General features: G+C 48.5%; 1 protein-coding gene across 1 annotated transcript in view; it reads right to left on the bottom strand.

The window, feature by feature from the left end:
* Positions 1–24449, bottom strand: part of SH3BP5 (SH3 domain binding protein 5) — a 76443-nt gene that overhangs the window by 5232 nt on the left and 46762 nt on the right. The window contains exons 4-5 of the mRNA XM_008009177.3: positions 9410–9574; positions 1985–2115 (exon numbers count right to left, since the gene is read on the bottom strand). Coding sequence (XP_008007368.2) covers positions 1985–2115; positions 9410–9574 — 296 coding nt within the window. The remainder of the gene's footprint in view (positions 1–1984; positions 2116–9409; positions 9575–24449) is intronic.

Here is a 24449-nt window from a genome sequence, read left to right on the forward strand (position 1 = left end):
CCTAACGAAGTTGATTCCCCAGGGATGAAAAGCAGATGAGGCTGGAGAAGGGCTGCTTAAACCTCCTCTACTGAAGTCAACTGGGGAAGAGAGAGAAGTACCACTCCTCCCTCACAGCACAGCAAGGCCACCACTAGGAGGGGATCTCAGGTTGGTCCTCCCGAACCTTGTCCAAAGACTGGAGTTGTTAGTTGGCCAACTCAGCCACATAATGGGCACAAGAAATGCCAGTATCCTAGCAGTTCTCTTGGTTCTGGGTCAGCCAAAAGAGCTTGGCTCTTTTTTAGGAACTTTGGTGCCTGAACATTAAGAGTAGATCATTGCTTTATTCTTGAGCTGTTCAGCCTCCATGAAGCTCTCAAGTCCTGCATCCTGAGGATCCAGATGGATGACAAGGACACAGGACTGCCATTGGTAGGTATGAAAATCCTGAAACTTGGGGAGAGAGTAGGGTGTATAAGTTCTCTCGTGACCCAAAGGAGCAGACAGGAGCACAAGGTGAGGAGTATGTGTGTGAATGGGCATCGGAGGGCACAGGGAAGATGTCCCAGCAAAAGCAACACGAGCATCCATGCAAGGGAGTGTGGCTGGAAACGCAGGGTGGGCATGGAGGTGGCCTGGAAGCCACTCCATGGAATGCACAGATGTACATTTTATCCTTTGGGCAGACAGGAGCCGCCCAAGACTATGATCTGTCCCTGTACTCTTCTCGGAGTCTGAGAAGGCTGGCAAAGTACAATCACAAGATTTATTTTCTTAAACAGGTTAATGGATGATATGTGATGTGTGTGCAGTGGGAGTTCGTGGTCTTGAGAAAAGACCCACCATATTCACACCAAAGGAAGCAGCATCAAAGGCTGCTCCTCAGCCTTCTTGGGTGTTGCCATATGGATGATGCCTGGGCTTGCCCAGAGCAGGCACAGGTCCTACAGCAACCCTCGCCACCTCGTGCCTCCCCTGCAGAAAAATGCTGTATACACGTCTGCTACTTAGCTCTCAAGAGATCAGCCCCTGACACACCAAAAACCAAACCAAAACAAAAATACGCTAGTCAATTAAGTGTAATAATAAATGGTTAAATGCGATTCCTCTGCACGTATGTGTACATATGTATGTTGGAAGAGTGTGAGCAGAAACCAAAGAAAAGTCAAGCCTGGGAGAAGGCACTGGGGAGTAGTACAGAGCCTAGGAGGACCAAACTCTTCCTTGCCCCGCTCTCTTCCTCACTGAATTGTCACCATTCCCTCACTTGCATGAGGACTGGGCATCTGCCAAGCTTCCAACTGCCCAGCCCCTCCTGGCTGGGGCTGTGACCACACCTGGAAGACAGGCCTTCAGTAGCCCTGCACAGTCCGCTCTGGGTCTACCTTTGGCTGTTAAGTCTAGGTCATCATAAGTCCTCCTCCTTTTGCTAGGAGGCCCAGGAACTGGGAATGAAGTGGGGGGCTTGTCCCCAAGAGAGGGTACACAGTTGTGCCTGCCCACCATTATCAATGTTGTATAAAAACATACAGGGCTGTAGTGAGAAGAGATGGCGGGGGGCGGAAAACTCTGCTAAAGCCAGTCTTACAGCGTTTTATCAGCTCTTGATCACAGGAAACATGTATTGTGAACACAGCTCATCCCTATTACTGACAAATAAATTGAGGGACCTTGTCCACACTATCAACCACAGACCCAAGGGTACAGCGTGAGTTTACCAAATCCCAGCCGATGGGCCATTTAATAATGCGCCTTTGAAATGCTTTTTTCTGTGTTTCCTAACTCAATCATATCTAGAGCAGCCCACCCCTCAGCATCCTCTGCCTCGGGGGGTCATAGAATATTAGGGGGCAAGAGAGCCTGAGCAGGGGCTCTGGTGAGGCCCCAGGGTCTACATCAAAGGACTACTCAGGGTGGTCCTTGAGTGCGTGACATACAAAAGGCTGAGAAGATGCAGACTAGGATAGCCGCACGGCCCAGGGAAGGCTGTGTCCAGACTTACTTGGACTTGTTGATGGCTCTTTTGAGTTTCTTCTCCAGTTGTCGCATGCGGCCCATGGCGGCGTTGTACCTGGCTGCCGTCTCCTTATGCACCAGCTCGCTCCTGGTCTTGGTCTGCTCCGCCTCCATGACCTTCAAACAACAGCAGAGTTCAGCCCAGTCCAGCCCAGAACAGCCCCTGCTTGGAATATTACATCATTTTTCAAAAAATGTTCTTTGGCTGGGTGTGGTGACTCACACGTGTAATCCCAGCACTTTGGGAGGCCAACGTGGGTGGATCACGAGGTCAGGAGATCAGGACCATCCTAGTCAACATGGTGAAACCCATCACTACTAAAAATACAAAAATCAGCTAGGCCTGGTGGTGTGGTCCCATAGTCCCTGCTACTCAGGAGGCTAAGGCAGAAGAATCACTTGAACCCGGAGGCAGAGGGTGCAGTGAGCTATCATGCCACTGCACCTGGGCGACAGAGACTGTCTCAAAAATAAAAATACTCTGGGCAGTGCGCGGTGGCTCACGCCTGTAATCATAGCCCTTTGGCAGGCTGAGGCGGGTGGATCACCTGAGGTCAGGAGTTTGAGACCAGTCTGGCCAACATAGTGAAACCCTGTCTCTACTAAAAATACAAAAATTAGCTGGGCATGGTGGCGTGTGCCTGTAGTCCCAGCTACTTGAAAGGCTGAGGCAGGAGAATCACTTGAACCCAGGAGATGAAGGTTGCAGTGAGCCGAGATCGCGCCACTGCACTCCATCCTGGGCGACAGAGCAAGACTTTATCTCAAAATATATATATACACATATAGATATCGATATCTATATCTAGATACATATTTGAGCAAATCAGTGGTCAGACTAAGAATAAACCAACTTCCCAATAGTGGTTTTCTTTTCCTATTGATCTATTTTGAAAAGGTCTTGTAAGGCAAGATTAAATAGCTAAATTGGCTGTGGCAATGACTGAGAAAATGGAAAAATAAAAAGAAAATTTTGAACTATTTTCTGATTCAACAGATGTCCACTTTCTTCTCAGGTTCCTGGATCTAAGTAGCCACCTAGAGCTCCTCCCGTTCACACCTTGGGGCAGGGGCCTGATGGGCAGGCAAATGGCCAGACAGCAGCAGTGGGAACCTGAGATGGGGAACCTAATGAGGAGACCACCAAAACCAATAACTAGCAAACCAGGCACGACGGCAATCAAGCCAGCAAAGCAGCCATGACTTCCATTGTTCGGTCCTTTCCCAAATATTCTGAATTAGTTGGCTGTGCACAGAAGAACTCAGGATCCAGAAGGGGCAAACTTTACATTTAAGCAATTAAATTAAAACCCAGTCATTCACATCAGATTTTGAGGTACACAAACATTTGTGAGCAGAAGACAAGTCAGAGTTCTGGTGGGAAATTCTGGTGGGAACACTTTGTTAAGTCTGTTGAAAAAAATGAGTTACAAAACCAATACTCAAGGGCCCTCAATGGTCAAAAAAAAAAAAAAAAAAAAAGCAGCTCACAGGCCCAGTCCCACAGACATGGGCAATGTTAGTTCTCTCCTTGCTTACCTAAAGAAAAACCTCAGAACAAGGCCTGCCTTGAAGAAAGGAGGGAAACAAACCAGTTCAGGCCACATAAGCAGCTTGCGATTTCTTTCCGGGTCTTCTTCCTACCACTCACAGTGTTATAAAATAAACCAGAGAGACAGTAGAGGTTAGGCTAAAGGATTCTTCTCTATTCTCTGGTGAGTGTCTGAGAGGAGCCCAGAGGGCTCATGGTCACTAGTCAGCTCAGACCCCGTAGAACAATTTTAGGGAGGTACCACACGTCTTTAGTTCAGTTAGAAGGCCACAGAAGAAAGCTGCCAGTGTTCTACCATCTCCTCCAGTCAACAGCCACAATCAGCCCTAGGATAGTTTACTTATAACTTATAATAAGGATTTTTAAAGGTACCATGAAAAATTATGAAAGACTTTTATATGGGCGTTAAAAATTACAGGGTGTCCTGTCTAGGGCACCCTTCCAGGCTATCTCTGACTTTGTCTTGAAGCTATTTTTACAACCCTGTAAGTTGTAGAAAACTGACAGTAATACAAATGGGTTTTTTTTCCAGAGAAATGAAGATGAACTGTGTCCCAGGTGCAATGGATTACTGACTGCCCTGTAATAGTCCATTTTGTATCTGTTGGTAATTCATTTCAGCATTCTTGGTTTTCTATGAGTTTGTATTTTTTTTAATTCAAGAATTGTAACATCTCATTAGATCCCTCCTTATTTAATAGAAAATATTTGACACGAGAACATTTTATATTTGTATCCCCATTATGCTTTTACCTTCTTAAAAATATCTTTTAACAAAGGCTTCAGTGCTTCAGATAATTTTTAAAAACCACAGAATAAAAGTCGGAGAAGAAAAATAGGAGGGAACTGAGCTAAACTGGCATGAGTTGACATGCTTGCTTACATGACTTCTAAACCAAGACCAAAGGGCTAAGAGAATCCTTTCCCTTTGCTTCCAAAACTAGATATTTCACAAGGAAACAAAATGCACTAAAAATATCTCATGCTTGATACTTGGGGAAACAGAGGTAAACTTAAGGATTTACTGGTATAACCTTTATGAAAACTCAAACCTTCAGGTTCATCAAAGACAACATGTTGGGGGTGACTGTTTTATTACAAAAGGATCCAATGAAAGGTTTACCTTTAAGGAGCTGTCAGAATGCATTTTCAATAGACTTGTAGAAGCTGTAATTTGAGGCTCCTGTACAGAAAGAGTCCCCTGTAAGAAGCAAGGTTCTCGCCATCTGCACACAGGCCCTCATTCTATCTTGGCCTCTAGGCTGCAAGCAGCAGCACAGGCTTTCTACAATAAAACACTTGGAAAGCTCCGAGCACATGGCAATATTGGCACTGAAAACTGAAGAAGTGGCCAGCACGTCACTCTCCCCCGCTTCACCCCACTACCACATCCTGCCCCTATCTCCCCACTTCTCATGTATATACAAAACCTCCAGTGAAGCCAGGTGTGATGGGGCTCATGCCTGGAATCCCAGCACTTTGGGAGGCCAGGGTGGGCAGATCACTTGACGTCAGGAGTTCGAGACCAGCCTGGCCAACGTGGTGAAACCCCGTCTCTACTAAAAATACAAAAATTAGCTGGGTGTGGTGGTGGGTGCCTGTAGTCCCAGCTCCTCAGGAGGCTGAGGCAGGAGAAAAGCTTGAACCTGGGAGGCGGAGGATGCAATCAGCCAAGATGGTGCCGCTGCACTCCAGCCTGAGCAATAGGGCGAGACTCCATCTCTCTCTCTCACACACACCCTCTAGCTCTTGGAAGAGACCCCCACACAACTGAGCTTCCCGCCTTGAGGAAGAAGGTCACTGAGCATGTCGCCTTGGTTACCTCTCCTAGGTAATCAAGGAGTTTCTCCATCTGCAGCCTAGCATCAGGCATAAGCTGTGTGCAGTGATGTGGGTCGGGTGTGGTGGGATAAGGAAGGAGGAGGGCGGCTGAGGGGTAGGAGTGGCAAACTGCACCCCGCACTCTGGAGCAGTCAGATGCTGAAGATCGACGGACCACAGAGATACTGCTCAGCCCCAGACCCTGCTCATGTCAGTTCACAGAAGATAGCAAAGAGCCAGCACTTTCCTGCATGGGCACCACTGGGCACTGAATGGGTGTTTCAGTCTGGCTTAGCACAGCCTCTGTGGGGTCCCACACCAGCAGAACGGCCCAACCTGCTTAGTAGACATTCACCAGGCACAGCTCCTCAGCCTCCCGTTATGGCTTTCTCGACTCTCCAATCTCCAAGACCTTTGTACCCTCAGTTACACTCCCAACATCTCTTCCAACATCACAGAGCTGCAGTCAGGGGTCTCCTTGCCCAGGGAGGCAATCTCACTGTCTGCTCAGAACCTCCATTCTGACTGTTTCAGACTGTTTTCTGATTCTTACTGCGTCCTTGGGCAATGAGACCTAAGAAGGCGCTGCTTCCCACTGTGTGGAAGGGAGGCGGTTCATACCCACCACCATCAGGGAGGCTGTTCTGAGCAGCTCCTCACCTGCCATCCCAGGTTCATATCCACTGTGGACCAGGAGAAGGGCTGTCCTCTCCAGCAACTGCCTGCCGCTAGTTCAGAAACAGTTCGTACCTCTCATTTCCAAGTCACATTTCCCACTTCCGCTGTCTGAGCTCTTTCAGCAGACATCAGAAAAGCCAGCTTCTCCCTCCCAGAATGCCAGCCCTCCTCTCTCAGAGGATGAAAAGCTATCACCTTCCCATAAAGGCTACTTCAAGGCCAAAACAGCCACGGCTAAAGGGGCCTATGCGGCCCAAGCTCCCTAGCTGGGGAGCAGCAGGGACCCCGGGCCCTGTGCCCCAAGGAAGGCTGCTCAACTGCAGGCTTGGCAGCTCTGCGACAGGCTACTTGTACTTTCCAGAGTCCTCATCAACCCCAGCACAGAGCAGAAAACTGATCCTTTGTCTCTCTCTGTGGCACTGCATGTGGCCTAACAGAGCACACCAGGGCTCCTGCCACCTCCTAGTACATCAGCTTCAGCCACAGCTCCAAGTGTGGCTGCCTGATGTCTCCCCAGGAAATGTGAGAGGCCGCACAGATAGTCTTGGGCACGTTACGTGGGAACCCCAGTGTCCCACTGCGCCTGGAGGGATCGTGTAGTCCAAGCCACTGCCATTTCTTCAAAGACAGCCCTGGGCCTTTCTGAGCACAGAATTTTCCTTTAGTAGACCCTGAAGTAATACTTTGGAAGAAGAGGGTGAGATGAAGCTCCCTTGCTCTAAAGAAACAAGCATCCTAGAGTACCCAGAAGGCAGACAAGGGAGGAGACATTCTCTAGCCCTTTCATCATGCAGCTTTCAGCTGGCTGAGCATGCCAGGCCTGTGAGGCTCTAGGAGGGGTCAACACGAGCACCACTGGGGGAAATGCTAAGTCCAGAGAGTTCCCAGTTACTCGACACTGTTTCAAAGCCAACCATGCAAGTGTGTGTCCTGGAGAAAGAATGATGTTCTGCATCATCCATCACAGTCGGAAAGCCTGCTCTGTATTCTGAACTTCTGAGTGGCACAGGGACGTGATGGCGGGAAGCTTCGCCACAGGCTTTGTCTCTTGCTGGTGTCTGTTTTTAACTGTTCAATGAGGGACATTTCCAGCCTATGCAACTGTGAAGGGATCTGGGAAAAGGAACATCAGCTCCAAGGTGGAAATCCTGGCATGTGACCCGAAACACCTGCCAATCTGCAGAGGTTGCCCCCAAGCCCAAGAAAACCAAAAGGGCCCTTCCCTTCAGTGGCCACAGAGAAGGCACATATCAGCTGACCCTCCCTGACCCTCCCGGGACCCTATGACCTCATGACCTCAGGAGTACAGGGCCATCTTGTACAGTCCCACAGGTCTTGCACTGCACAACTCCAAAAAGCGCTATTCCCAAAGTCTGCGGTGTGAACGGATGCCCTGAGTTACCCACTGTGGAGGCCTTGGGGACACCACTCCTTGGGAGGCCACCCACCATCCATTGGGGCCTTAGCACTTAAAAGTGAGAGATACACAAAGCAGAAGCATGGTTTATCTTCAAAGAACAGATTAAATGACTTCTGAAATGCTTGCTTATAGGCTGACATGGGTCTCCAGCTGGGGTGGACAAAGGGCGAAAAGGAAAAGTGGCCCTTCAGCTAATTTCTTGGAAGACACTACCTTACATTTTGTCCTTTTCATATCTATTGGACTTTGGCTTGTGAACTTCCAATATTTCCAGCCACCCCTTCCATTTTTCTCAAGATGACCCAAAAAAGCTGTTTCCAGCCCATGTCCAGCTCCGTGAGCATTACACCCACTAGGGGGCAGGAGGCACGCAAAGCAAAGCACAGCCAAGAGTCTCAGGCTGCAGACAGAGGTGCATAAAGTCAACGTGGATTTGACTCTTGAAGTCATTTGTGTGTCAAGCTTTCTATTTAAGGAAGCACAAGGCCACCTTTAATTATCAGATCCCCCAGGACTTGAGCCACTGCGACAGGTGACATTTAAAAGGGAAATCCTGTTGGCATTAACCTGCTGACTTTTCTATTCCAGCCCCCTAGACGGCTTTCTTAAGGAGTCACCAAGACCTCTTGCAACCCCCTGTCTGCTCTGTACAGGGTCTTATTGGAGCTGCTGAAGCCACAGGTCAGCTCACTCACCCACCCTGCAGCAAACCAGTCCTACATTGGTTTTCCAGGCACTTGGGATCTAGACAGAGAATGCGGAGGGGCACAACGGACCCAGGCTGGTGTGGGGGGACACCAGGAACATGAGCCTGGGCAGCCCAGGAGCCAAGCCTGGAAGGGCAAAGAGGTATCCAGGAACATGCTGCATGACTTCTAAGAAACCCGATAGAGTTAGGCAGGGGTAAGCAAGTACTGCTGAGCCAAGAACTGTCCCTAGCTGCTATAGTCTGAACATCTGTGTCCTCTCAAAATTCTGACGTTGAAACTGAACCCCAGTGTGAGGGTATTTGGAGGTAGGGCCTTTGGGAAGTGATGAAGTAATGAGGGTGGAACCCTCATGAATGAGATGAGTGACCTTATAAGCTCATGTACCCCTTCCACCATGTTAGGACATGGAAAAGACGGTCATCTGTGAACCAAGAAACAGGCCCTCATGAGACACTGAATCTACCAATGTCCTGCTCTTGCACTTCTCATCCTCCAGAACTGTGAAAAATAAATTTCTATTGTTTACAAACCACCCTGCTTATGGTATTTTGTTTAGTATTTTGTCTTGGCCTGAGCAGACTAAGGCACTGCCATTTTTGGCTCTGAGTAATGCAGCCAGAGAGGTGGTCATGGGAGCCGGTAAAGAACCCAATATAATGGCATAAAACCCAGCCAGCCAAGCCGCGGGTAAGGATCTCACGCAGTCCGCTTCCTTTGTGCCTGTCAACTCCCTGAATCCCAGCCCAGAAGGCCTGTCCTGAGTACACACCTGATTCTGGTCTAATCTGCCACGACCCCTGCCTTCCTCCGACAGCACATACCCAAAGTGCAGCCCCCGTGTAGGGCTGTTCATCAAGGTCTCCCCATCACAGATTCTAAACCCCGCCAGTATGCTGGGGTTCCGTGGGAGGAGACCCCGGAAAACAACCAGGTCCCTATGGAAGCCCGAGTCTACAGTCAACACCCTTTGGGGATGACCCAAACCAGACAAACCTCAGGCAACATAAGGGAAAGAACAGCTCTTGCTGTCACGGAGAGACACTGTGACTCATTCTGGAGCACTGGCTTCGTACCAAGTGCAGCCAAGAGACCACACGAAGATGACAACCTGTGATGTTCAGAGTGTTTTCAGGCAGCACGCCTGGGAGTCGAGTCTGTTACCTCCGTTCGGGGGAAGCCAGCGCGCATGCACGTGCACACCCCCACAGCACACCCGGCCATGACTCATACCCTCTGAGTGGCGTGATTCAGCATCTCCTGCCAGGCGGAGTCGAACTGCCGCTTGTCATCCTCCAGCAGCCGCTGCTCGGCCAGGGAGATGGTCTCCTTGGCGGCACGGAGCACCTCGGTGGCCCTCTGGAAGTCCTGAGTGGCTTTCTGAGCTTCCAGCTGAGCCTGTGTGAGAAAGAATCCTCATGAGGCCTCAGGAAATGGCGGGGACTCCCCACGGTCCATTTTACCTTTCAAAAAATAAGCATCCCAAGGACCAGGACAAGCTCATCTCTGCCTCTTCACTCCCAGTACCCACAGGTCCTCAGAGATGCCAGACAGGGCAGTGGACCCCTGATGGGGGAGTGGGCGCCAAATCAGTGAGCGGACAGTTTCCACAGTTCTGGGCCCAATGGATGAGATACACACGTCAGCCCTTGGCCAGAATCGGACATGGCAAACCAGCCCATGGTGGGACAGGTACAGCCAACCCCACGGCCCTTCTCAGAAGCTCTGCCTCACTAATGAGGTCAAGGTGGATACAGTAGTCCTGTCACCATCCCTGCCCAGATCTGTGGCTCAATTTGTGGCAAGTCAGAACCAGAACCCCGGAGATCATGGTCCAAAGACTTCACTCTGTAGCTGAGAGGACACAGCCTTTCCTAAGATCACACAGCTGACTAGAAGCAGAGCTGCGCCAGACTCCAGGCAGTAGGAGTTCCAGCCCAGCACTGCCCCTCTGCCAGAGAGGCCCCCACTCAATTCGCACCCACTGACTCCAGCGACAGGCCAAGTATGGCACCAGGCAGGCAAAGAGAAGGACCTCGTTAATTAAAACAACACGGTCCCTGCTTTCAAGGAGCATCCGGTGGGAGAAGCAATACCACCTGTCGCTGACCCCATGTCTAGAGCTGCCACCACGACATGCGTCTACTGATTGTTCAAAATGTGATTAATCCCGGCTGGTTGCAGTGGCTCACACCTGTAATCCCCAGCACTGTGGGAGGCGGGCGGATCACTTGAGGTCAGGAATTAAAGACCAACCTGGCCAACATGGTGAAACCCTGTCTCTACTAAAAATACAAAAATTAGCCAGGCATGGTGGCAGGTGCCTTTAATCCCAGCTACTTGGGAGGCTGAGGCAGAAGAATCACTTGAACTTAGGAGGCAGAAGCTGCAGTGAGCCGAGATTGCACCACTGCACTCCAGCCTGGGTGACAAGAGTGAGACTCCATCTCAAAACAAAAAAGTGATTAATCCCAATTGAATGTAAGACATCCCTAAACAAAAAAAAGAATGTTAAATATCTCAATAATTTTTATTATATGATGAAATATTTTGGATATACTAAATTAAATAAAATATATTATTAAAATTAATTTCAGTTGGGTGCAGTGGATCCCACTTATATCCCAGCACTTTGAGGGGCCAAGGCAGGAGGATCACTTGAGGCCAGGTATTTAAGACCAGCCTGGGAAACACAGCAAGACCCCACTTCTGGAAAAAATTAAAAACTTATCCGAGCATGGTGGCACATGACTGCATTCCCTGCTCCTTGGGAGGCTGAGGCAGGAGGATCACTTGAGGTTACAGTGAACTATGATTATGCTGCTGCACTCCAGCCCAGGTAACACAATGAGACCCTGCTTCTTAAATAAATAAAATTTAAAAATTAAATTCACAGGCTGGGCACGCTGGCTCAAACCTGTAACCCCAGCACTTTGGGAGGCCAAGGCAGGAGGATCACGAGGTCAGCAGTTTGAAACCAGCCTGGCCAACATGGCAAAACCCTATCTCTACTAAAAATACAAAACTTAGCCGGGTGTGGTGGCACATGCCTGTAGTCCCAGCTACTCGGAAGGTTGAGGCAGAAGAATCATTTGAACCTGAGAGGTGGAGGTTGCAGTGAGCTGAGATCACGCTGCTGCACTCCAGCCTGGGTGACAAGAGTGAAACTCTGACTCAAAAAAAAAAAAAACACAAATTTAACTTCACCATTTCATCTTTCCTCATCTTTCCTTTTTCACTGTGACCACTGGGAAACTTACAATTATATAGGTGATTCCAATTCTATTTCTTGTGGACCGTGGACACCTTTACCCCAAGATGGGCCAGGTGATGGCAATTGTGTGACTGCATGAGAAATCAGCACTGAAACATCACAGTCACCACTCTACAGGTTCCCCTTGAATTCCCCAGCAGAGCACAAGCCACAAGCCCACTTTTGCCAAAAGCTGGCCTCTGCAGCGTCCCACCACCCTCCCTTGGTTAACCACGACCTGAAGTCAGTTACATAAGCCCTGGTGGGATGTCCCTAAGGCAGCCCCTGGGACTCTGGAAGAGGGGAACTACAGGGACCCCACCCTTCCCCAAGCAATTCTCACATGACTTTGAGGAAGTCTTCAGAAACCACAGGCTCAGGACACTTTGTGAAGAAGGTTAAAGGAGGGGGAACAAAAAAATCATAGACTCAGAGAACGCCAGGAAAAGTACCGCTTTCCGGAGCACTCCATGATTGTGTACCACATACCAGACCCAGACCCAGCCCCAGCCCTCCAGGCGATGACAATCAGATGGGGAGCTGAACCAAGCATGGAGTGGACGCTCAGAAGTCCGTAATACCACACTATATGTGAGAGTGCCACAGCAGCGGGGGAAGTATGGTAAGGGAATGTGAAGGAGAAATTATTTCCAGTACAGAGAACCGAGGAAGGCCTCTTAAAGGAAGATGATCCTGAACTGAGGACTGAAGGACAAAGATGATTTGAAAACACGGGCTGATGGGGTGGGAGGCAGAGGGAAGGATTTGGGACTCTAAAGACATATTACAAAACAGAGTGCCTGTAGGAGATTTGATGATACCTCAGATCAAATTTTTTAAAAGGACTCGAGTGAAGACCTTGAATGAATGCCAGGCGGGGGGGGGGGGGGGGGAGGGGAGGGGGAAAAGAAAGAAAGAAAGAAAAGGAAAAGAAAAGAAAAGAGAAAGAAAGAAAAGAAAGAAAAGGAAAAGAGAAAGAAAGGAAAGAGAAAAGGAAGGAAGGAAGGAAAGAAAGAAAAAAGAAAGGAAAGAGGAAAGGAAGGAAAGAAAGGAAAGGAAAAAGGAAATGAAAAAGGAAAAAGGAAAGGAAAGGAAAAAGGAAAGGGAAGGAAGGAAAGGGAAGGGAAGGAAGGAAAGGGAAGGGAAGGAAAAAGGGAAGTGGGAAGGGAAGGGAAGGGAGAAAGACAGACCTGGGACTGGGTAATTTATAAAGAAAAGAGGTTTAATTGGCTCACGGTTCAGCAGGCTGTACAGGAAGCGTGATGCTGGTATCTGCTCGGTTTCTGGGGAGGCCTCAGCATACTTACAATCATGGCAGAAGGCAAAGTGGGAGCAAGGCATCTCACACAGTGCCTGGACTTGGGTCCAGGGTCGGGGAAAGTGCTACACGCTTTTTTATTTTTATTTTTTTTGAGACTGAATCTCACTCTATCGCCCAGGCTGGAGTGTAGTGGTGCGATCTTGGCTCAATGCAACCTCTGCCTCCTGGGTTCAGGTAATTCTCCTGCCTCAGCCTCCTGAATAGCTGGGACTACAGGTCCACGCCACCACCATTGGACAGTCACCCTGCCAGGAATACATGGCAAGAGCAGCTAAGACACCAATAATATTTTTTGTATTTTTGGTAGAGACAGGGTTTTGCCATGTTGGCCAAGCTGGTCTCAAACTCCTGACCTCAGATGATCTACCTGCCTCGGCCTCCCAAAGTGCTGGGATTACAGGATTACAGGTGTGAGCCACCGCACCCAGTCGCTACACACTTTTAAACCCGATCTCATGAGAACTCACTGTCGAAACAACAGTACCAAGGGGGTGGTGCTAAACGATTCATGAGAAACAGCCTCCATGATTAAATCACCTCCCACCAAGCCCCACCTCCAACATCAGTGATTACAATTCGACATGAGATTTGGGAGGGGCCGCAGACCCAAACCATATCAGGAGGTAATTAGGGTTAGATGAGGTCCTGAGGGTGGGACCCTCATGAGGGGATCAGTGACCTTGTAAGAAGGGGAAGAGAGAGAGATCTCTCGCTCTGGTTCACTGAGGAAGCACCATACTGTCAAAGATCTCCTAGGGGAGATTCCACAAAGGAGGAGGGTATCAGGCAGCAGGCCAGGCCAAGACAGGAAGCACCAAAGAGTTTACACACTTATCTAACTGAGGAAAGTTTAACTGTGACATTGCTTCTCGGTGTCATCACAAAACACAGGACTTCCAAAGTCAGAAACCAACTGTATTTACAAAATTTACTAAATTTTGTAAATTTAGCTGGCTCTCTCTGGCTATCTGGTTCTCACCATCATACAAAAGATGACACCTAGAAATCTTTGGTGCAACCGATAACGGTTTACCTTCAAATAGTAACAAAGGCCCCAGGCCCTGGTATTTAGTACACTGTTTGAATAGGGCTCTATGCTCCCAGGTCCTGTGATGTGCACAAGTCATGCAGTGATTCACTCACAGCTCACAGAGAAACCCAATGAGCCAGCAGAAGAGGTGAGGCCCTGCTTATAATAGTACTAAAGAGGAAAATGTTAGCAGAGCTTGGTTTGAGGTATAAGATGCAACACAGAAAAAAATGTTAAATACCTTCATGACTTACAGACACTAACAGCTTTCATGGGAAAAGCTCCATGGAGAGAATTTTAAAAGGCAGCTTATGGACTGGGCGCAGTGACTCACACCTGTAATCCCACCACTTTGGAAGGCCAAGGTGGGTGGATTACTTGAGGCCAGGAGCTCAAGACCAGCCCAGCCAACATGGTGAAACCCCATCTCTACCTAAATACAAAAATTAGCTGGGCATGGTGGTGGGCGCCTGTACTCCCAGTGACTTGGGAGACTGATGCAAGGGAATCCCTTGAACCCAGGAGGTGGAGGTTGCAGTGAGCCGAGATCGTGCCACTGCACTGCAGCCTGGGTGACAGAGTGAGACTCTGTCTCAAAAAAAAAAAAAAAAAAAAAAAAGGCTGCTATGAATGAATGTAGACACTGGCCCAGGCCAACTGTGACTGTGAAGCACTTGGAAATGTGGAAATGTATTAAGCATTCCACAAAGGGTCATCAGCAAAGGAGGTGGCGGGTGGAGAAGCCTGGCATTGTTGAGAAGGGAGAGAGGCTGCGGTCACGCCCCTCTGACTCAACTTCCACTGTTGCCCACAATGGCTCTCAGGGAGGAACAAGAGCATCTGCACATTCGCATTGGCTACAACAAAGGTCCAAGACAGGAGGAAGTTTATAGACCTCCCAGTTCAAGCCCCTCGTTTTTCAAAGGAGAGCCCAGAATAGGTGATGTCACACAGCTGTTTAGTGGCCCCCCAGAGCCAGGAAGTCAGAGCCCCTGACCCCTAGTCTGGAGCTATTTCAGCTCAACCATGCAGTGTCCACCCCCCGGAGTAACTCATTAACACAGTCGCTGGACAGTTGGACAGTCTCCCTGCCAGCAATACATGACAAGAGCAGCTGCTAGGGCACCAAAGACAAGATGGAAACTCCACTGTGCACAGGATTGCCACCTCCTGCCTGCGGCTCCCATCCTGAAGCCTCATGCGGGTCCAACTGACAGGCCGGTGGTTAGCTCCAGCAACTGCAAAGCAGGCGGCTGCCCAAAGTCATACTCTAGCAGGTGGTAGCTCCAAGTCAGGGAGAGAGCCCTCAAGGCCAGACCAACCTAGTACCTAACTACTAACTAACCTGTAAGTCTGGATACAGATCATTACAAAGGAGAAAAGAATCACAGCAGTCACTGCTTTAGCATTTATTCTGTATCAGATAATGTGTATAAGGTGTTCTGAATATAGTACATCATTAGTAAAGTCTCAAAATATAGAGCATATATAGTACACATATATACTATATAGTATATAGATATAGTACATCATTTAACTCTCAAAATAACCCTACAGGCCTAACCCAGAGCTTTCATTCTAATTTTTTTGTTTGTTTGTTTGTTTGTTTGTTTTTCTGGAGATGGAGTTTTCCTCTTGCCACCCAGGCTGGAGTGTAACAGTGCAATCTCAGCTCACTGCAATCTCTGCCTCCTGGGTTCAAATGATTCTCCTGCCTCAATCTCCCGAGTAGCTTAGATTACAGGTGCCCGCCACCATGCCCGGCTAATTTTTGTATTTTTAGTAGAGACGGGGTTTCCATGTTGGCCAGGCTGGTCTCGAACTCCTGACCTCAGGTGATCCACCCGCCTTGGCCTCCCAAAGTGCTGGGATTACAGGCGTGAGCCACCGCACCCAGCCTCATTCTAAACTTTGATTAAACACCACTTGCTGGTGCTGCAAACTCCTGACAAAGAAGTACTAGTCAAGGAGGCACAGCCTTAGCTCTCCACACAAATCAAGGACACAGTGGCCACTGTCGCACAGGTCAGCACGGGCAGGGAGGTTTGCAGGGTATAAGATTTGCAGAGACCGCCAAGGAGGAGCAGAGGAGAAGCGAGGAGAAGCGAGGGGGAGAAGGCCCACTGCTGTAGGAGCTGGGCTCATCCACAACCAGAGTCCGGAAAATGGGGTCCTGAGAAGCTGATCCTGAAAACCCTCACACCTGCCTGAGCTTAGCCTCCTACCCCCACCACACATTCTCACCTGCTCTGAGGAACAACTTGGACCCCATTCACAGGGGAGCCAGGAGGATGAATGAGATGCAGAGAGGCACGGGACAGGCAAAATTTCCCCACCTAGAGGCACAGGCATCCGACTGCCTTCCCCACTCCCCTTTCTAAATGCCTTTAGTACTTAAAATCCAAAAGGACTCTGGGGTTTACTTGGGAATGGTTGGGCTCAGTATGCATACACCCCCCAGCACTTGGCCAAAGCAGTGATGGAGCAAAAGAAGCTTCCAGAACCCCCTGGACACCTGGGTGTGGATTGGGAGGAAGGAGTGCCCCACTTTCTTCTAGAGAAAGTTGGTAAGATACCAGCCCGGGGCAAAGCAGGTGCTGTGTGAGATGAGCAGTGACCCTGGAGGCACGGGGCAGCAGAACCCGCAGGAGAAGAAAGCCCCAGCCAAATGACAGGTGGGCCAGCTTCTACCCCTCGTGCCTCGTGCTTCGTGCTTCGTGCTTCGCTGGAGGAATCTCACCCCCACAGGCCCCGGGGCAAGGTCCCTGCTGGATGTGGGCAACTACTTGGTAGGAAGTCTCTGTCCTTTTTAACTTGATACTGTTTTGTCCTTGCCTCTTCACAGTGAATGTCACAGGCACTGCTGGAAAGAACCCCTCCCCCAGCTAGAAGCTTATGAAGAAAAGCATCAGAGGCCTTTCCAACCCAACCAAGGAAGATCAAAAACCTTTGAAAACATGGTCAGTAACCCCTGGGGGGTCTCAGTGAGGGAGGGATGGGCAGGACAAACATCAAAATGGACAAGAGACAAGGATGTCTGCTCTCAGCTGTATTAAAGCCGTGGTTTCCTGCCTATATTCTGAGGAATCCCAGGGACCCGGCAGTTCATGGACTGCCTGAGTCCTTCCAGCCTGCAAGCTGCCCATCCTGAACTCCCCCTTCAACTCCTGAATGATGCTTCGTTGAAGAGGACCAGAGATAGAATCTGGCCATTCTGATAGCACCGTTTTACCCCTGAGGATGTCTGGCATATATTTTAATCCAAATTATCCCAGAACCAAGTTTCACTTGAAAACATTTTCTGGGGAGAATTCCATTAAGCCCATTTAGTTCCTTGATTTTTTTTCACACCCAGGTGCTTCTAATTTTTCAGCTTTATTTAGTCAAAATTATTCTCCTGAAGATTGGTTCCTTTCTATTTCAAATAAACAGATTTGATTGAATAAACAGTTTCATCCATATCAAATTTTACTAAATGTAGCCTGTGGCATGGAGTTTTTCATTGTTTCTATCAAAATTTTGCTGAATCAGTTTCTTAAAGATCTAAACATTTGGCTGGGTGTGGTGGCTCATGCCTGTAATCCCAGCACTTTGGGAGGCTGAGGCGGGCAGATCACCTGAGGTCGGGAGTTCAAGACCAGCTTGGCCAACATGGCGAAACCCCATCTCTACTAAAAATAGAAAAAGTTAGCTGGGCCTGGTGGCAGGTGCCTATAATCCCAGCATCCCAGCTACTCAGGGGGCTGAGGCAGGAGAATCGTTTGAACCTGGGAGGTGGAGGTTGCAGTGAGCCGAGATCGCACCACTGCACTCCAGCCTAGGCGACAAGAGCAAAACTCTGTCTCGGGGGGGAAGAAAATCTAAAAATTTGTCAAACATAGGGGACATCATTTTTTCTCAGTCCCAAAAGTTACCATGTACATTCTGAGTCACTATCAGTTTAATCGTGTTATTTCTCCCAACAATGTATATTACAAAGAAAACAAGAAATCCATGGTATGTATCTACCCTTAAAGAGATGAGAAAACCGTGGGCAGTCTTAAGAGAGACAGTGCCTGCAGCCATACCGTGGACAGACTACAGAGCCCTTTAATATGTCAGAGCAGCAAGAGAGCTTTGCAGGGTTAGAAACATCGAGGTCAAACGGTTTTGTTCCGGCCTGAGCTTAAACGTGAACTTTAAAAATGTAAAACCTTCTACTTGCTTCAAAATACAGCTAGGAGTAACAAGGGAGAGCTGGGGGTGGGGGTAAAGATGAAATAGGATTGCCCCAAGGTTGGTAATTGTAGAAGCTGGATGATGAACATCCGAGGTTCCATTACTTTGTTCTCTATTTTGCATATATTTGAAAGTTTTGACCCCAGCTTCTGGCAGGACAGTCCCTACTGCCAACAGTCATCCAGACTAACCAGGGGTGAGTCTGACACAAGCGTTTCAGTTGGGGGCATCAGGGAAGGTTCTTCAAGCACTGAGCCCACCTCTGCTTATCTTCAGTACTAGACACCAGCCTGCAGTTCACATCCAGACACAGCGTGTTCATACACACCACCCAAAGGGCTTCCCATTGCACTCATGCAGCACGATTCCTCTGCCTTAAGCTAGCACTATTTGTTACCCTACAGAATCTCCCCAGTTCATGTAAACGCTGGCAGGAGGAGGGTCTCAGGCCTTCTGTTTTCACAGGGCACTACTTAGCCTGAGTCAGTGTGCCTAGGCTAGTCAGCCGGCTGATGTCTATCACCCGTCCCCACACTTCCATCCTTTCACAATGAACAAGCAGCTTACAGGGCCTGCCAGCTACACGCAGCAGGCCTCCAGGAACGACACATCCCAAATCAAATCCTTCCTGTTGCTGCAGCAACACTACAGATGCCAGGCTCTTCCTGCCCACCCTAGCCAGAAGGGCGCGCCCACATTCCTCCTCATCCTCCTCCCGCTTTCACCTCCTTCACGCTGTAGCAGTGTGCCACCACTGGCTAGAGAACCGGCTGGCCAGGTGTGAGGTAGGGGTCTGAGCCAGCGGTAGATAGCAGTACCCCCAGAAAAAAGGAGAGAAAGGAAAAAAACCCCACAACAGCACCCCAGGGTACCACCACCAAACCTAGACTCCTAACCCACAGAACCAAATAACAGGGTTTTTGTGCTCAGGGAGATGGTGACAATGTAGACCAATTGTTTTATTTTCTAGGAGAAAATGTAAGAGTCTCACAAATAAATTGGCCTGCTCAAAGCATGGAGCCTGGATATTCTACCAACCCCAATCCAAGCTGCCCTCCCTGCCAGCCAGCCACACAGCCATCCCCCACATCACACTCTCACACTCTCTCTGTCCCCAAAACACACACGCAGCATGCCCCGCCTCTTAATTCTTCAAATGTGTGCAAACTCAGAGAGCTCCTTCGTTGCGGTGGGTTTCCCTGAGGTCAGCAGGGCTGTATCTTCCTCCCTGCACGTCCACTCACAATTATCTTCCATCTCTGCCTTTGTCTCCCACCTATACTGTCATTCTCAGGACCCACGAAACACTAGCATATCTTAGAGACACACACACACCAATCAGGGAAGTTATTTCATCTTCCACTGGGACGCGCAGTGCAGACCCAGGCCACGAACATGGTCACTGCCTGACATTGTGAGGGAGTGGAGAGCCCTGTTTTACGCCGCAGGGCACAGAGAACTGGAATACAGAACGCGGGGAAAGTCCATGTGCTTTGTAATTATGCCTCATGCCATTGCTTTGCAGTGAATGAGTAGCTGCTGGTTTCCAATCACAAGGGCGGAGCATAGGAGTAGAGAGGTGGGTGTATAAAGAACTGGGATGCCAGAAGAGGAAAGAGTATCTCCCTCCCGTGAGCTATAGCTATAGTTAATTTTTGTATTTTTAGTAGAAACAGGCTTTCGCCATGTTGGCCAGGCTGGTCAAGAGTGAAACACGGTCCCTCAAAAACAAAACATACACTTTGACGCTGTGCACAAAACTGGCATTGATTTGACCACGACAATTGGACCAGTGACAACGGGACCACTATGAGGCCGTGGTCTGTGTCAAGAGAACCAGGAAGAACAGAGTATATCCCTGGCACCAACAATAACCATTGTCTCGGGTCTATAACCTTGAACAAGGACCTGAAGGCATCAGATTCCCTTGGCAGAGCTCTGATCCCCCGACTCCTACCTCTCTCCGTCCTCTCCGGTGAAAGAACCAGGTGGTCAGTTGCTCCCTCCCTCAATCCTGCCTCTACAGGTACACGCTTCTCTGCCTGGGGGTTGCTAGCAGAACACCAGCTCTTCCAGTGACTGCTCCCCAGAGACGGTTCCACCCGCACACCTTGTGGACAAACAAGCCCCCTGTAGCTCTCCAATCTTCACACACCGTAATGGCAACAAAAGAAACATTTTGGGCAGGGCGCAGCAGCTCACGCCTGTAATCCCAGCACCTTGGGAGGCTGAAGCGGGTGGACTACCTGAGATCAGGAGGTTGAGATCAGCCTGGCCAACATGGTGAAACCCTGTTTCTATTAAAAATACAAAAATTAGCCGGGCGTAGCGGTATGCCCCTGTAATCCCAGCTACTCGGGAGGCTGAGGCTGGAGAATCGCTTGAACTCGGGAGGCGGAGGTTGCAGTGAGCCGAGATTGTGCCATTGCACTCCAGCCTGAGGTGACAAGAGCGAAACAGGGTCCCCTCCCCCCCCCCCCCAAAAAAACACATTTTGATGCCTTGCACAATACTGGCATTGTTTTGACCAGGACAATTGGGCCACTATGAGGCCATATTCTGTGTCGAGAGCACCAGGAAGAACAGAATACATCCCTGGTACCAACAATCACCACTGTCTTAGGTCTACAACCTTGAACAAGTCACTAAACTTTTCAGATTGGAACGCCAAGGCCTCTGCTAACTCCAAGGAAGCCTCAGTTACAGTACTGAAAATACATAACTACAGCAGGGACCCACGAGGAAAGTTCTGTAATGCAGTATCTGGCTTAAACAACATATGCAAATTGTGAGCCAGCGGGTTAGTTAACCACAAGCTATTTTGCTTTTGCTATCTTCTTTATTGCTGTGCAAGTCTGCAAATTTTCCATAATAAAAAAGTTTACAAAATTGCTTCTCAATACATTTCTTAATCAGCTGTTGCTTTGCTATTTATCTACCACACAGTTCTTTCTTTAAACTCGAAATTATGTCACCAGGTTAAGCAAGAGCATAATTTGAAGGAAAGGGGAAGGTCCACACTACTTATCAAGACAAAAAATAACCATGGTTTCTAGTCAAATGTTTTAAACCAATCACAACAAAACTTTTTTTTAAACAGCTGGGGAAATCTGAAAAAGGCCTGGATACTAGATGATATTTAAAAACTAATTTTGTTAAGTGTAAAAACGTGACCTTTCAAAGGTTCTTATCTGTTGGAGATAAATATCTAAATATTTAGGTGTGCAGTGATAAATCTACGAACAGCTTTAAAAGAATCAAGGAGAAAATCAGAGGGGGAGGGTGGACGAAACCTGACTGGCAAGAGGTTAACAATTGTTGATGCTGGTGATGGGCACGTGTGGTCCACTGATTATTCTACTTTTGCAGAAATTCCATAGTAAAAAGTTGTGAAGAAATATTTTTTGAAGGCATTGGTTCATCAGTTACCACTTTTGCTCTTTACCTTCCACATAATCACAAAACTCAAGAAAATGCTTACTAAAAGAATAGGGAAAACCCAAAATGTTTGTCAATGGTTGTCCTCATTAAAGGCAACATTTCAAATAAACAAGCAAACAAATAGAACTAAAACAAGACTGGGTGCGGTGACTCACGCCTGTCATCTCAGCACTTTGGGAGGCCGAGGTGGGTGGATCACATGAGGCCAGAAGTTCGAGACCAGCCCAGCCAACATGCAAAACCCCGTCTCTACTAAAAAATACAAAAATTAGCTACGTGTGGTCCGGGCTACTCAGGTGATTGAGGCACGACAATCCCTTGAACCCAGGGGAGGGAGGTTGCAGTAAGCTGAGACTGCACCACTGCACTCCAGCCTGAGCAACAGAGCGAGACCCTGTCCCAAAAAAAGAAAAAGAAGTATCTAAGACTGGCAATGAGAGGAGGTAAAGAGTCAAAATGTTACCCAAACAAGAGACAGGTTTTTTTTTTTTTTTTTTTTTTTTTTTTTTTTGAGACGGAGTCTCGCTCTGTCGCCCAGGCTGGAGTGCAGTGGCCGGATCTCAGCTCACTGAAAGCTCCGCCTCCCGGGTTTACGTCATTCTCCTGCCTCAGACTCCCGAGTAGCTGGGACTACAGGCGCCCGCCACCATGCCCGGCTAGTTTTTTTGTATTTTTTAGTAGAGACGGGGTTTCACCGTGTTAGCCAGGATGGTCTGACTCAGCTGCTCATGGTCCCTCAAAGCCCACATTACCCACACGTAATCTTTTAAGATGTAAAGGAAATGAAGGGGCCCAGCAATATCCCCAGTGGCCTGTTAGTGGCCACATCACTCCAGTTATCCAAAAGTTCTCATCTCTAATCTCAGTCTCTTCTGCAATGATTTAAAGCTCTCAACTCTTTGTCCCTGGCAGAGACAGAAAAACAACAAAACGTGCCCACTTACAATGACAAAGCACTACATCAGGAGAGAGCACTTTCAAGGAGAGCTGACCCCAAACTGCAGGCAGGCACCTGGATAAGCCCTGTCCCTCCCACACTCCACCTCTACTGCCCTGATGGAGGGAGGATAAAGGAGCCAGGACAGGGGTGGTTATGAAATTCCTACTATATGCCAGGTGTGAACCCACGGAGTCTAGCCCATAGCCCTGCTGGAAGTACTGTCAGACCCATTTTACACCCAAAGAAACTGGTAAAGGCACTGGTCCAAGGTTATAAGGCTAGAAAGGAAGGAAACTAGGACTCATACCCAGGTCTCCCACTCTGACCACCTGGAGAGCAGCAGCACCAATGCGGGGCCCCATATTGTCTCCCCTCTCTGGTGGTGTATTATCTATTAAGCTTGACGTTTCAGTGAACCAGCTGCTCCTTTGGCCGTGCTTAAGTAAGCTTCACTGAAGCTGACAAGACTGACTCTGTAGACTGTAGATCCTGATAAGAAGCCGCAGTTTGATAAACTCTCTCCATGCCACCATCTGCACACCCACTTTGCCAAGCCCTCTCTCCATAGGGCATCCAAAGGCCTCACAATCTCTGTTCAACCCCTCCTTACCCCCCTAGTTCTGGAAGCCTCTGCAGATGTATCCAGCGTGGGTTCTTACCTGGATTATTTGCAAAGCTTTCTCGCCACCTGTGCACTTGGCTGGAAGCGCCACATGTCAAACTTTCATAAGCTAATCCTGGGCTCTGCTCATCTCTATTTGGAGACTGCTTTCCAACACACTTGAAATAAATGGGTTCAAAGTCATTAACATTCCTCGTGCCTCAGACAAAAATACTCAAAACAAATGATGGAGGGGAGTTTTCTGTCCATGGCCCCTTCCCTGCCAGCTAAGATCTACAAAAGGAGCCTCTTAATTGGAGAGCTTCTCCATACTGGCCAGGATCGGTCTTTCGCCAGCCAGTACCTCACACAACCACTTGGCCTCAGTCCCAAGGGATGCCATTTAACAGAAGCAGAGGACACACTCACTCTAGACAAAGTGACTTCAGATAAGACCAACTCACTCTGCAACTCAGAAGCCCAGAGCTTTCTACTCTTGGCCTATAAGCCTGGAAGAGACCCATAAAAGGTATGTGAATGGAGAGAAGAGAAGGACAACTCAAACCCAGGGACACCAGCACACACTGGACGGCCAAATGCCTGGTGAGTCCCCAGACCCAGGACCTTTGGAGTTAAGATGCTGCAGCAAAAAATCTGGTAACCCACAGCGCCCTCCTTTATGCATAGTACATAGAATTTCTATGATCTCGTCACAGCAGCATCGCCCCTTGGGTCCTGGAAAGTCTTATGAGAGCCAAAACTGTGTTACTGAATTTAATTCTCATATTCTAGCATAGTGGCTGGTACACTGCAAATGTTTAAGAAATATCTGTATAATTAAGGTACCTAGCTGTGGTAGAAATGATAATCCACAAACAACTCCCTTATGAGCAATCGTTATTAATGCATTTGTGACTTTTTTTCTCCTGTGACTCCTGCAATTAGATAAATGTCTATCTGGACATGTTTATCCTTGAAAATGGCCATTTGGGGTGACGGAAAAACTCACCTGAATAATCAAACTGTATACAGTAAGTCATGTCATATGAACGCCATTCTCTCAAGATCTAACTGATTTCCCCGCTTCGCTCAACCTCACCCCTTCCAAGCTGGGTGATACATAACCCAGATCCCAATGGCGCTTCAGGAAATTAAGCCTGGGAAAAAATTTACCCTCTCTGACTTCATAGGACCAAATTTCTGTACTTCTTTTGTCAGTTTGCCATGTTATAAAATAGTATATATAAAAAAATACTTTGAAACCTGCCCAACACTATGAACATATCAGGAACACATCTCATGAATTATTTTACTATTCACTTGGTCTTCTCAACAAGACCGCAAACTCTTTGAAGGCACCGTGAGTCCCCACCACCAGTATGGTGGAGAAGTCGCACTTAGAAACAGGGGCTCTGCCAAGCCCTCCAGTAGCCAGGAACATTGGCTCTCCTCTTTCCACCTCAGCATTT

The sequence above is a fragment of the Chlorocebus sabaeus genome, chromosome 15 (assembly GCF_047675955.1).
Source record: "Chlorocebus sabaeus isolate Y175 chromosome 15, mChlSab1.0.hap1, whole genome shotgun sequence".
In the NCBI taxonomy this organism is placed as follows: Eukaryota; Metazoa; Chordata; class Mammalia; order Primates; family Cercopithecidae; genus Chlorocebus; species Chlorocebus sabaeus.